This window comes from Haliotis cracherodii, unplaced genomic scaffold (genome assembly GCF_022045235.1).
Source record: "Haliotis cracherodii isolate W230 unplaced genomic scaffold, xgHalCrac1.p SCAF_16, whole genome shotgun sequence".
NCBI lineage: Eukaryota > Metazoa > Mollusca > Gastropoda > Lepetellida > Haliotidae > Haliotis > Haliotis cracherodii.
Window position 1 is genome coordinate 6,134,701 of NW_027266271.1, and position 14,464 is coordinate 6,149,164.

A 14,464-nucleotide genomic window follows, 5' to 3' on the forward strand; every position below is an offset into this window, starting at 1 on the left:
GTGTCTTACACCAATGATATACGACCACGATGTCATCAAATATAACGCCTCTCAGGTGACATAACCCTGTATATGAAATATAAAAAGCAATTTGAACCACAAACAAATAGAAAATTAAAGACTTCCCAGAAAGTGATCATAAAACATTCCTGAAGGTGTTATTAAAAATGCTGGATGATCTCTAATTGAAACAAGATAAAACACAGGGCCTACTGTCCGATGACGTCCTCACAGAATATAAGCATTAGCGAGTAAAAGGATAATCTCTACATATGAAGGCCCGTTGGGTCACATGGATTGGGCCCTGAGTGTGAAATGCAAGCTGCACTTTTGCTTCATAGGAGCAGCAGTAGGTTCCTGCTCAGCCTAATTTCTGGTAACACTATCACGGTACTTGTACAATCAATAGGTTTCTATATTAAGAATAAGGACAAACTGACTTGATCCAATTTCGATTGCAGGAGCAAGTGCTGATTGTTTGGCGGGCTTTAACCATGATCAGTTGTTACTGTCATCTAAAACAGACCACGTTGTTTACAAAACACATTTTCACTTCTGCGACCAGGTGATACAATTGTCAATTACAGATTACGTTTGTATGGTCTGGTGTAAAATGCCTTAAGTAAAAGTATCCAAATACTTTGTGTCAAGTTAGTTTCTTTAGTTTGCCTAAAAATGGAATTACGCAGGTAAAGGTGTAATTTAAGCGAATGTTTGTTCACTATACTTTACAAGAGTACCGAGAGAAGAGTGAGAGAAAGACATGTAACTAACACAGTTCATACAGTTATACCTATTTCCGGCAACAAAGAAAATTTCCTCTCAGGAAGGAAGTTTGAATTAATTTCTGTCACGGACTTGATTTTTCCTTTATCAGATTGAAAGCTGTAATTATTTGATAGCGAGTCTTTTAGGTTGAAATGCTGCAGCGAATTGCATGTGTTGGTCGCTTAAATACCAGTGTGTAGAATGAACTTTCTCTTCATGGTTCCTCTCTGGCATCTTTGGCTTAATTAACATTGAAAATTGACATAACACATGGTAGATGTCACAGTTATTTCACTTATATAGGTTGTCAGCGCCAACAAGACATCAGTACCGATAGCTGTGGAGTCACAGAATTCATACTGCCTTGAGATATCACCATCTGATTAGATGTGTGTTTGTGTGTGTGTTTGTGTGTGTGTGTGTGTATGGTTGTGTGCCTGCGTGACTGCGTGCTTGTGTGCGTGCGCGCGTATGTGTATGTGCGTGGGAGTGAGGGGTGAAGGACAACATCGGCATCACTGGAACATTTTATATACTACATATAAACAGTAAACCAAAATACACATAAACGCGGAGGCCTACATGGCGCGGCGGACTTCCTGAATATCTACCTGAATATCTACCTGAATATCTACCCGAATATCTACCTGGATTCGAACATTTTATACAGTCACACAAACGTAAATATATATATACGCGTTTTACAATATATAATCACACAAAACTATGAAGAGAATCCCTACTGACATACGTATAATACAGAAATGAGGACATGCAGGTATTTTACAGATTACAGTTGACATTACTTACAGTATGCAATACTATGAGTAAATTCGTTCTTGTTGTCACCCTGCCTCTCTCTCACACACACACACACACACGCACGCACGCACGCACGCACGCACGCACGCACGCACGCACACACACACACACGTCGTTATATATTGTAATAATCGCGTCGCTACGTAGTGCAATAATCTAAACCCAATTTCACAACGTCAGGCAACATTGCTGTCTGGTGAAATGTGAAAACTCCGGTTATAATCAACATATTACGCACATGTTTATTCAGTAGAAAGTAGGTTTCACCAAAGTGGTCAACTTCACTTTGGGCCGTGATATAACTGGAATATTGTTCCAAGCGGCGCTCCGCCCAACTCGCCCACTTCCTCGTTTATATGTTCACATATTTAATTGGAAAATGACTGAATAAACACTATTTCAAACACCATGTACAGATAACTGTTGAAGTATTGGTTTGTTTCTCTGCCGGGTCTTCTCTAAGTTTGTTGATTAACATAAAAAATAATCGAAGAGATATTGGTTACAAAATATAAACTGCTAATAACTTCCGCGGCGTGTTTAAGGAATGCCACGCAGAAAACATGACGACAGGGTATGCAATAGAGTAGGAGTGCCATAACGTCCCTGCTATGTTGTTTGCATTGCTGTCTATTGTCTGACGGTATTTAACCTCTTCTGGTGAGTGAAATCAGTATATAATATAGACTTATAGTATTTAAAAACATTGTTTTCAAGATCTTCGTAGTGACATGCTCACTAACAAATCATGGTAGCGTACCGCTGGTGGACCAATCAGAATGCAGATTCTCAATATATTGTTAAAACGGCACAATACCGAATGGCACAATTTCCACATGGACAACTCAACAAACCTAGTGGTGAAATTATACAATGACATAGGATTTTGTAAAACATGAAGTATGCATGCGGATTATCCAAACAGTGACTTCTTAGTGTGAATAAACATGTATCATCACAGTCTTACGAACCAATAGGATTTCATTTGGGAACGTTTTTGGAATCCTCCTTTATAACAATATGCATGAGAACTTCGCCGGAATGGAAATAAACTACATGTACTTGGCAAAAGAAGGTATTCATCGATATTTGATGGTGACTAAAATGAAGCAACAAGAAATTAATATTAATGGTTATGTATTTGATAAGGGTATCATAATTGTGCTTTTGAACTTTAGTGTACATTTTTTTCGCGACTGTTTTCAGCCGAGTAACGTTTTGTTAACGTTTGTAATTTTATGGTCAACTTCATTTTTCAAGTGTATGCTTTCTTTTGTCCGTCACTTTAGTAAGAACTACGTGTAGTCAGTTTTCCGCTGCGTTACGAGAACAATGCATTCCTCTTCCTATGAAGGAAAACCTTACGTCTGGACTACAAAGAGGGCAATTACTGCTTAAGATTAATTCCTGTGATTTTAAAGTAAACCAGTTTCAGATTGCACGTGCAGGGATATTACGAGACATTCTTTGTGCGTCCACGTTTGTTCTATCTCATTATTAATATTCTCAGATTTTCAATGTTGGTCGAACAGTAACTTCTTATTTTGTGATGTAGAAGTAGCAAGTATTTCATAATTGCACAACATATGAGCTTTCGAGCTACATCAAATTGCATAGACCCGTCAAAGAATATACTTATCTATGTCGTTTATTACTTGTTTCATCTACAAAATGTCCACTCTTTCATTAATGCAAAGACGGATCAGTATCATGAGTATCACAAACAAGCTCCTTCAAGTTCGTTAAAGGGTAATTCACTTCTCATTGTACGGAGTATTACCTTGTTCAAAATTGGTACTGGTCTAAGTCGTTCGCATAGTGAAGTGACTATTCCATGGAAGGTTTGAATCGTCATTTTCTGTATGTTAAAGGTATGTGTGTTACAGTCTCATTACTTCATCATAACATCTGATACATCGGTTATTTTGCTAGAAATATGTGTCTCCGGCAGTTTAAAGTGTTAAAAGTACATACATATTCCATCACTGAATCATTGCACGTGTTCACGTGCATCAACGCTGTCTGCCACGGTAAGGCTCGGGGCTCATTACCGTTGGTAACACACCATGGGATCTCGTATTGTTTTAGGAGCTTCCTCAAGACTGTACACTTAGACACTATTTCAGTTATTTACTTCCTGCCATTAATGGGTAAGTGAGTTTGGTTTCCACCAATATCAGGACGGGGGACACCGAGAATGGGTTTAACACATTGTGCCCATATGAATGAAACTCGGGACTTAAGTGTGACCAGCCGACCCTTTACCCACTGAGCTACCCCGCTCCTTGTCATGAAGTTTTGTTTGAGTTCGTAATATGAATAAACATGTTTATTGGGTGCATACTTTAATTTTGGGTCGATCGATGTAGTTCTAATCAGAAATGATATGAAGCTGATGTAAATTTTTATCCTCATGTACAGGTGAACATTCCGATCAACAATAAACTAGCCGTTCTGCTTGCGTAACGCTTCCCTGACCGCTTCACAACTTCTGGTCATCCGACTTCAAGTAGAAATAGATCAGTGAAACTGATGAACACGTGTATGTGATTCCATCTGACCACCGGTCAACACTAACTGAATGATGAAACAAATCTTTGCCAGGATAGATTAGCCGAGTTGATCAACGTTAGTGCTTCACAGGATTGACTGCTGGTTGCATCAGCGGGCTTCTTCCATAGGTTTATTGATTGAGGCACATCAACACGTTATGATCAATCAGCGACCTATGTTTCCGTTACACCATAATCCTGTATTAACGTCGATTTCCCAGTCGTCGAAGGCCCTCATTGTAAATTTATAGCCATTATGGTCGGACAGAGATATTGGAGAAGGGCGGGATTTTGCGCAAAGTAATTCATTCTGTTTGCGATGCGTTTTGTCCTGTGAAGAAGAGCAGCACAACGTCTCAGTACCCATTTGAAAAAGGATTTGATAGGATTACGCCTTCACCCTTGGATGCGTCAGCTACTATTTCGGTGGATTTAGTGGGCACGCGAAAGCGGAATTTAAGCTCTCAGTCACGTTGCTTCCGTAACCAAGGGCCTCTGCAGGATATTGCTTTAACTTAATGAAAAACTCAAATATTTACACTTGTGGAACGTTTTAACCATACAGTCGAAAACATCACTGTTTACCGTCCTCAACAAGCACAGGAGTTCTCTCTGGTGCCTGGATTAAGGAGCTCGTCAGGTGAGTAAACGCTGTGAGGTCGCGAACGTTTCTGTTTACCTGTGATGTGTTCCAATGAAAGACTCGTATAACAAGAGTGGGGAAGGATATCCGCCTGCGATTGATTTATAAGGAACTGACTACAGTCATCTACTTGGATTCTGTCCATTCGAAGTCAGTGGACATGAACATTTTAGATTCAATCACTCATGCCAGGTACAGTAATATCACCTGACATTAAGACAAATTACCAAAAGGGACTGAACAGATGCACGTTTCGTAATTACTGCATTCCATTTGCCTCAGAGATTCTCATTATAATCGTTTCACTTTATATCCACTGAAGTACTCTCCCAAAATCAAGGGATCCTTTTAGCCATGCCGATCTAAGTGGCATGCTATATTCTTTAGAAGGTGACACGTTATGTTCGGTTATCTTCCTGAAACGTGGGGCTGGGGCTGGCAGGGGGCTGGCGGGGGGGCTGGCAGGGGGCTGGCGGGGGGGCTGGCAGGGGGCTGGCAGGGGGCTGGCGGGGGGGCTGGCAGGGGGCTGGCGGGGGGCTGGCGGGGGGCTGGCAGGGGGCTAGCAGGGGGCTGGTTGCAGAATTATTATGCAAGTATTCTTCAGTATTGCCTGGGCTAGATGGAAGGTCCATGCGCCCGTTACTAATAAAAAATATTGACGTGCAACTTGAAACATGACATGCAAACATCGTGAAACATTCGTCATACTAACATGTAACCATCTTGAAACATTTATTATATTGACATGTAACCATCTTAATATTAAAGCGATAAAGCCCTCTCAATAATCATAAAAAAAGAGTACATAGTACGATTCCGACTATGTCGCGAAAAGGCGTATTCTGATCCACAACTGGCAACCGTCACACACACATGCAGAGGTAGGTTGTTTGTTCACCTGAAAGAACACGGGAACATATGGTTCAGGTCAAAACAGGGAATTGTATTGTACATCATTTTTGTTACTTATGTGTCAAATTTAGAAATGTCCTCCCCATGTGTACCATGAAACATATGAAAAGATTTACTGAGGCCTTTGATGTTGTAATCCTAATAAAACAACATTTGACCAAGAGCCTCATGACGCTCTTCGAAACTTTTGTGGAATGGTTATGCTCGATTGTACCTCAAACGTTTTGAATAAAGACACCAAAAGCTGGAGCCGCAGGAATATTGCTCGTCCTAAAGGGAACGTTAACTATTGTAATGTTAAAGTCATCCCTCTTGTCATAGGGGCGGTCTGGTAGCCTAGTGGTTAAAGCGTTCGCTCGTCACGCCGAAGACCAGGGTTCGATTCCTGACATGGGTACAATGTGTGAAGTCCGTTTCTGGTGTTCCCCGCCGTGATATTGCTGGAATATTGCTAAAAGCGGCGTAAAGCCATACTCACTCACCTCTTGTCATTACGTCTTCTGGATATTTTCGGTCACTCTTTATGTACAGATCTAAATATGAAACTGATGATGCGGTTTCACTGGTCGGTTTTATTTCCAGATTTCCAGTGGAAGGGAATTGGGTATTTGACCATTATTGAATGCTATTGGATTTTCGATGTACCTGCAGCTAAAGTTATCCATCTTGGCGAAATTCCTTTGTTTTCAAATTTGCAAGCCCTACTGGAAATTATGACTGGTGTGACTAAAGAAACAGATCAGCGGGGAAGACAGTGCAATTGGTACCGGGGGGGGGGGGGGGGGGGATGCCACAAAACACCTATCACACAAGTATAAATATTCCTGAAACAACCATCACGCTGACATACGATCGTGTTGAAACAATCATCACACTATAATGCAATCTTGTTGAAATATTCAGCATACTGACATGTAATCTTGTTGAAATATTCAGCATGCTGACATGCAATCTTGTTGAAATATTCAGCATACTGACATGCAGTCTTGTTGAAATATTCAACATCCTGGCATGCAATCTTGTTGAAATATTCAGCATACTGACATGCAATCTTGTTGAAATATTCAGCATACTGACATGCAGTCTTGTTGAAATATTCAACATCCTGACATGCAATCTTGTTGAAATATTCAGCATACTGACATGCAGTCTTGTTGAAATATTCAACATACTGACATGTAATCTTGTTGAAATATTCAGCATACTAACATGTAATCTTGTTGAAATATTCAGCATACTGACATGCAATCTTGTTGAAATATTCAGCATACTGACATGCAATCTTGTTGAAATATTCAGCATACTGACATGCTGTCTTGTTGAAATATTTAGCATACTGACATGTAATCTTGTTGAAATATTCAACGTACTGACATGTAAACTTGTTGAAATATTCAGCATACTAACATGTAATCTTGTTGAAATATTCAGCATACTGACATGCAGTCTTGTTGAAATATTCAGCATACTGACATGCAATCTTGTTGAAATATTCAGCATACTGACATGCAATCTTGTTGAAATATTCAGCATACTGACATGCAATCGTGTTGAAATATTCAGCATACTGACATGCAATCTTGTTGACATATTCAGCATACTGACATGCAATCTTGTTGAAATATTCAGCATACTGACATGTAATCTTGTTGAAATATTCAGCATACTGATATGCAATCTTGTTGAAATATTCAGCATACTGACATGCAATCTTGTTGACATATTCAGCATACTGACATGCAATCTTGTTGAAATATTCAGCATACTGACATGCAATCTTGTCGAAATATTCTGCATACTGACATGCAATCCTGACAACACACACATACATCCAGCAAGTGATACTTCTCACACACACACACCCAGCAAGTGACACTCCTTACACACACACATACATCGAGCAAGTGATACTCCTTACACACATACATCCAGCAAGTGATACTTCTCACACACATACATCCAGCAAGTGATACTCCTTACACACACACATACATCCAGCAAGTGATACTCCTTACACACATACATCCAGCAAGTGATACTCCTTACACACATACATCCAGCAAGTGATACTTCTCACACACATACATCCAGCAAGTGATACTCCTTACACACATACATCCATCAAGTGATACTCCTGACACACATACATCCAGCAAGTGATACTTCCTCACACACATACATCCAGCAAGTGATACTCCTCACACACACATACATCCAGCAAGTGATACTCCTTACACACACACATACATCCAGCAAGTGATACTCCTTACACACATACATCCAGCAAGTGATACTCCTTACACACATACATCCAGCAAGTGATACTCGTTACACACATACATCCAGCAAGTGATACCCGTTACACACATACATCCAGCATGTGATACTCCTTACACACATACATCCAGCAAGTGATACTTCTCACACACATACATCCAGCAAGTGATACTCCTTACACACACACACATACATCCAGCAAGTGATACTCCTTACATACATACATCCAGCAAGTGATACTTCTCACACACATACATCCAGCAAGTGATACTTCTCACACACATACATCCAGCAAGTGATACTCCTTACACACACACATACATCCAGCAAGTGATACTCCTTACACACACACATACATCGAGCAAGTGATACTCCTTACACACATACATCCAGCAAGTGATACTTCTCACACACATACATCCAGCAAGTGATACTCCTTACACACACACATACATCCAGCAAGTGATACTCCTTACATACATACATCCAGCAAGTGATACTTCTCACACACATACATCCAGCAAGTGATACTTCTCACACACATACATCCAGCAAGTGATACTCCTTACACACACACATACATCCAGCAAGTGATACTCCTTACACACACACATACATCGAGCAAGTGATACTCCTTACACACATACATCCAGCAAGTGATACTTCTCACACACATACATCCAGCAAGTGATACTCCTTACACACACACATACATCCAGCAAGTGATACTCCTTACATACATACATCCAGCAAGTGATACTTCTCACACACATACATCCAGCAAGTGATACTTCTCACACACATACATCCAGCAAGTGATACTCCTTACACACACACATACATCCAGCAAGTGATACATCCTCACACACATGCATCCAGCAAGTGATACTCCTTACACACACACATACATCCAGCAAGTGATACTTCTCACACACATACATCCAGCAAGTGATACTCCTTACACACACACATACATCCAGCAAGTGATACTTCCTCACACACATGCATCCAGCAAGTGATACTCCTTACACACACACATACATCCAGCAAGTGATACTCCTTACACACACACATACATACATCTATGTATATGATAATCTCAACATAAAAGCTTTCGCCGCTACATTTAAAGTCTACTGATTCGCCAATGTATTTCTGGTACATCCTATGCTAGGGACGTGTTTTAGGAATTTTCAGTGCTATAAAATAATCAAAATAGGGTTTTAATAGGGTCAGAGGAGATGAGATTAGTAGTTTCCTATAGTTTTCCAATTTGTTCAGCATATTTCCTAGAGTTTATAAACATTACAACATATCATGTATATATTTTGTATATGTATTTTATATGTTTTATACAATAACGAAATGAAGTATTTTTAAGTATCAACCGTCCCTCAATTAGCAATTTGTTAAACGGACATGCGGTCCTGGCCGTTTGTGTATCCAGAAAGTCCAGTTTGGGATAGTCTCGATAATGTATTATTAATCGCAGCTCCATTGTCTGACTGATGGGACATCTGACTTATAGGGGGTATCCGCGCCTACAACCAATCTGTATTATATAACGTGAGCGAAGGTTGACGTCTATTCCGCATCACCAACCGCGGACATTATAGATCACCTGTCAAGGCCTGGCACAGTACAGGAATGAGGCGATTTAGGAAACACCTCCACGGTATTGGTTTAACATTGCCACATACATCCGTATTTATTATTTATTCCGTATTCTCTAAATAACCAAATTATTGCATATCGATCGCCTTATTCGGTGATGCATATTGTGACTGACTAGATTAAGTTTTACGCTGGAATTATTTCCATCTATGAATAAAATATTGACAAAATCGATCTGAAATACCCACTCTTGGAGTATACAAAAAGGGTGTGGTATCCAAATAAAGCATGGTTAAGCCTTAGACAGCATGTAACGTGATGAATGCGTATAGTTACGCATGTATACTTTCTCGTCATTAAGGAAATTATTGTTTTCCATGTTTTGTGTGATAGGCCTGGCATCATCATCACACCCAACCCCCCAACCCCCCAACCTCACCCATCCCTTCGCTCTGTCATATTTGTCCCTAATGCCTGGTTTCTTGATAAACCATGATACATGGGGGTGTGAACAGATACGTTATACGATATTAATATGATTTTACAGAGACTAGTAGCTTAACCTAGACCTTGATGTTCTGTCATTAACAGCTTCAGGACTATTTGGTTTCAATATGGCACCACGGCTTGTCATTGTTTCGGTAATTCTTCAACACAAGTCTTAGGGATATTATATGAAAAGCAGTATGTCAATTTTTGATCTCTTAAAACAGTTTTGTTCCGTGAATCACAATATTAAAAAACACTGGGAAGATCCCGGTATGGGGATAGCATTATAAGCTACTAATCCAATTTAATGTTATCAGATTGCTCTTCAACAAATGTGTTCATTACTGAAGAGGACGTCCTAGTGAACCTAAACAAGGAATTTCTCTATTCCGCAAGAATTTCGATGTGCTATAGTCACAGTTATTACACGTTAGTTCGAAGAGTGAGTGCGTGAGTGAGTGAGTTGGGATTAACGCGGCTTTTAATAGTATTCCAGTTATATCACGGCGTGTCAGCTTAATGTGGGAGGAAAGCCCGAAGTGATGCAGGTCTCAGACGTTTACCACTTTGGTGAAACCCACGAGCACGGGTATGGTGCTGACAAACCTAGAAACATAATCAGGGTGAACCGGGATTCGAACCCACAATCATAGGTTTTTTGGCGTGCCCAAAGGACGCAACTCTGCACAGCGAATCGCGGCGCCTTAGACGACTGGGCCACCCGTGTCCCCCTAGTTCAAAGAACGGCCATCATACTCCCTTGACAGGAGTTTCCGTTTTATGCCTAATGTTGACCGCATGTTATTTGTCAGAAATCCACGCGCTGGTGGAAAAAACACGTTAATTGTCGGCGTTGTTCACTTGCCAACAAGATGAAAGTGGTATACTCCTGTTACTATAAGAATGTACCGACACGTTTAAATCGCCCCACGCTCCCATTTGTTGGCAATATGCGGCAGTTGACAGAATGATTGGCAATTACACATCCGACATTCCCCACAATCGCTGCCATCTCCGACTGGTAACATCGTTAACATCATGGCGTCTTCAGATGTTTATCACGGCGACTATTTGTTTTATTCTTGGGCACGTCCTTCTTGGACAGTTTAACGTGGCTGCATATAGGGCTGTCTGGGGGTACTTGTTTTAGGAACTTCAGGGGTTACTGTGGAAAAGTTTATTAATAGAGGACTAAACAGAAACGTATCACATCAAACTCAGCTCTTCCAGTGACAACATTACCACAGTACTCCATCATATATTTTCACATTTACTACCACGTAAACATGTCATCCTGATTAAAAACTATCTTGTAATGTTGACACACTGATTCACAATTACCTTGTCAAGTTGACACTCTGATACAAAACTATCTTGTCATTTGACACACTGAAACAAAACCATCTTGGCATGTTGACACACTGAAACAAAACTACCGTTTGTCATGTTGAAACACTGACACACATTACCTCGTGCTGGTTGTGAATGTGTCATACTACACACATCACGTCGTCTTGGTTGTGAATGTGTCATACTACACACATCACGTCGTCTTGGTTGTGAATGTGTCATACTACACACATTACCTCGTTTTGGTTGTGAATGTGTCATACTAGCCACATCACGTCGTCTTGGTTGTGAATGTGTCATACTACACACATCACGTCGTCTTGGTTGTGAATGTGTCATACTACACACATTACCTCGTTTTGGTTGTGAATGTGTCATACTACACACATTACCTCGTTTTGGTTGTGAATGTGTCATACTAGCCACATCACGTCGTCTTGGTTGTGAATGTGTCATACTACACACATTACCTCGTTTTGGTTGTGAATGTGTCATACTACACACATCACGTCGTCTTGGTTGTGAATGTGTCATACTACACACATTACCTCGTTTTGGTTGTGAATGTGTCATACTACACACATCACGTCGTCTTGGTTGTGAATGTGTCATACTACACACATTACCTCGTTTTGGTTGTGAATGTGTCATACTAGCCACATCACGTCGTCTTGGTTGTGCATGTGTTATTGTGCCGTCTTGGTTGGGTATGTGTCGTAGTACACACTATGTCAGGTTGGTTGTGTATGTGTCGTAGTACACACTACGTCAGGTTGGTTGTGTATGTGTCGTAGTACACACACTACGTCAGGTTGGTTGTGTATGTGTCGTAGTACACACACTATGTCAGGCTGGTTGTGTATGTGTCGTAGTACACACACTACGTCAGGTTGGTTGTGTATGTGTCGTCGTACACACTACGTCAGGTTGGTTGTGTATTTGTTTTGGTACACATACCAAGTCAGGTTGGTTGTGTATGTGTCGTAGTACACACACTACGTCAGGTTGGTTGTCTGGCATGACGAAGAATGGATATGAGACCAGAAATTGCTTCGACATGGCGCCATCACCATCTTCATGCTGCAGTGGTGACAATACTCCTGGAAGATGCACATGATTTACGCTGAAGAGGTTTTTTTACGATAACGTAAACGGGGAGAGCTCTAATGCAAAACAGATATGTTGCTTTCTGAGGCCCCTTATGTACTGATTGTAGGAAAATAACGATAAGCATTTGGACAACAGGCTTATTTGTATTTAGGAAGAACAAGGACACAGTACTTGCTAGTACCAGATAAGCGTAGCCCGCAAACCACTTTAATCCATTGGATTAACGAATGTGTCCTTTATGTTGCCAAAATGTTGACAAAATCTCATTAAATGTGTAGTCATGTTGCCTTGTCATACAACACATCAAAGCTAGTACCAACACGATTTAGTTATCAGAGTAGGTGTCGGGTGAATATTAGGTGTGACTGTTCACCATTGTAAGTAGGTATTGACCTTATTGAACATGAGTACAAAAATTAAACAGATTAAACATCACTATTGATTTCAAAAGTTGGTGGAAGGATGTCAATGATTCCATAATAGACGTTGAATCATACAATTGTATATTTTGGTATTGTATACAAACGTGGTTAACACAAATCCAATTTGCAAAACATATCACTTTGTCTTTTTTAAATGCGAAAGATCCATAAACACATCAACATCTCTTTGAATTTTTCAGCGCCTCTTTTATCATATTTTGAATGAAATCATACGTGAACCCAAGAATACAGTTTCAGTCCTTTGATGATGTGTCCAGATTGTTTTAGAAAACGTTTTTCATGAAACTGATTGTTTCCCTTCATTGTTTACTTCCAGGACATTCTCTATGTGGACAGCGTCAATATTTTCTTAATAAATCATACATTCAGTTAATGTGCAGTAAACATTAAAATTTCATCAGCTCCAATTAGACATTGAGTAGGACAAGCGTCTTTTCCAAATAAATCCTTAGAGAGCCGGGAGCGCGGTTCTCTCACTGGGTGTAATGTGGTTGTGTTCACTCGTGCAATAACAGAACAATGTCATTCTCGCCATATGTCATTGATTCCGACTCTTGACTATTAACCACGAAGAGTGCTACTTAATACTGTATGTAGCCATGTGTTGGGCTGGAACGTACCGTCACGGTCGAAAGTGTAAAACTGAATGACCTCAAAACGGTATGGTAGATTTCATTTTAATATGTCCTTGCGTTAGTATGTATTATGAATTTAAATAAAAGAAGCGACAATTTAGGAAACAATAATGCGAATTCTCATCAGTATGAAATATGTTTTACATGTTGCAAATATAATTAACAACTTTGTGTTGATTTTGTTTCCCAATATCCTGCTTGTAATTTATCTAAAGAAATGTCACCAGGTTATTGCCCCTGGACATTCGGGGAAGAATGTTCACTTCGCTTGGAAGACATACTCAGTTTTCAACTTTTGTTTGCAGGGAAATTGCTTTTGGCATCGGGCTTGAACGCGAGCCAGAAACCAGAGATGAACTGGTCGACACCGCTGCCCCGAAGCACATCCGGACATGACGTCAGCGGAAATGGTCCAACGGCGATGTTTACATCCTCCAATCAGACAAACGAAACAGATCATACACAAGAACAGATGATAGACTTTTTTCAGGTGCGCATCATCACCCTTAACGATACTTTGAATAGATTATTAATATATAAACCTTTCCTAAATGGGCCATTATAACAGAAATAAAGGGCTTCGTGTATGTCTGGAAGAGAAAAGAAATGACACCGTGCTAGTTGTTATAATGTACTTGTTTTTTTTCTCTGTTCGTCAGGGCCTTGATGGCCCAGGCGTAGGCGCTGCATTTTGTATCTAAAACCAAAACTCTATTGTTTGTCGAGGTCTGAATCCCATATTCGACCTGTGTAGGTTTCTTGGTTCGCCCGTACTCTAAAGTTTCAGAAAGCTGTAAACTTCTGAGGCCTGCATCACTTCGGGCTTCCCTCCCATATAAAGCTGATCGC

General features: G+C 40.3%; 1 protein-coding gene across 1 annotated transcript in view; it reads left to right on the forward strand.

Annotated features, from left to right (window-relative positions):
* The first annotated feature begins 4,710 nt into the window (after positions 1-4,710).
* LOC139463353 (cardioacceleratory peptide receptor-like) overlaps positions 4,711-14,464 on the forward strand; it is a 40,040-nt gene continuing 30,286 nt past the window's right edge. Inside the window, exons 1-2 of the mRNA XM_071244606.1 lie at positions 4,711-4,782; positions 13,921-14,105. Of these exons, the coding sequence (XP_071100707.1) occupies positions 13,968-14,105 (138 nt within the window). The 5' untranslated portion in view covers positions 4,711-4,782; positions 13,921-13,967. The remainder of the gene's footprint in view (positions 4,783-13,920; positions 14,106-14,464) is intronic.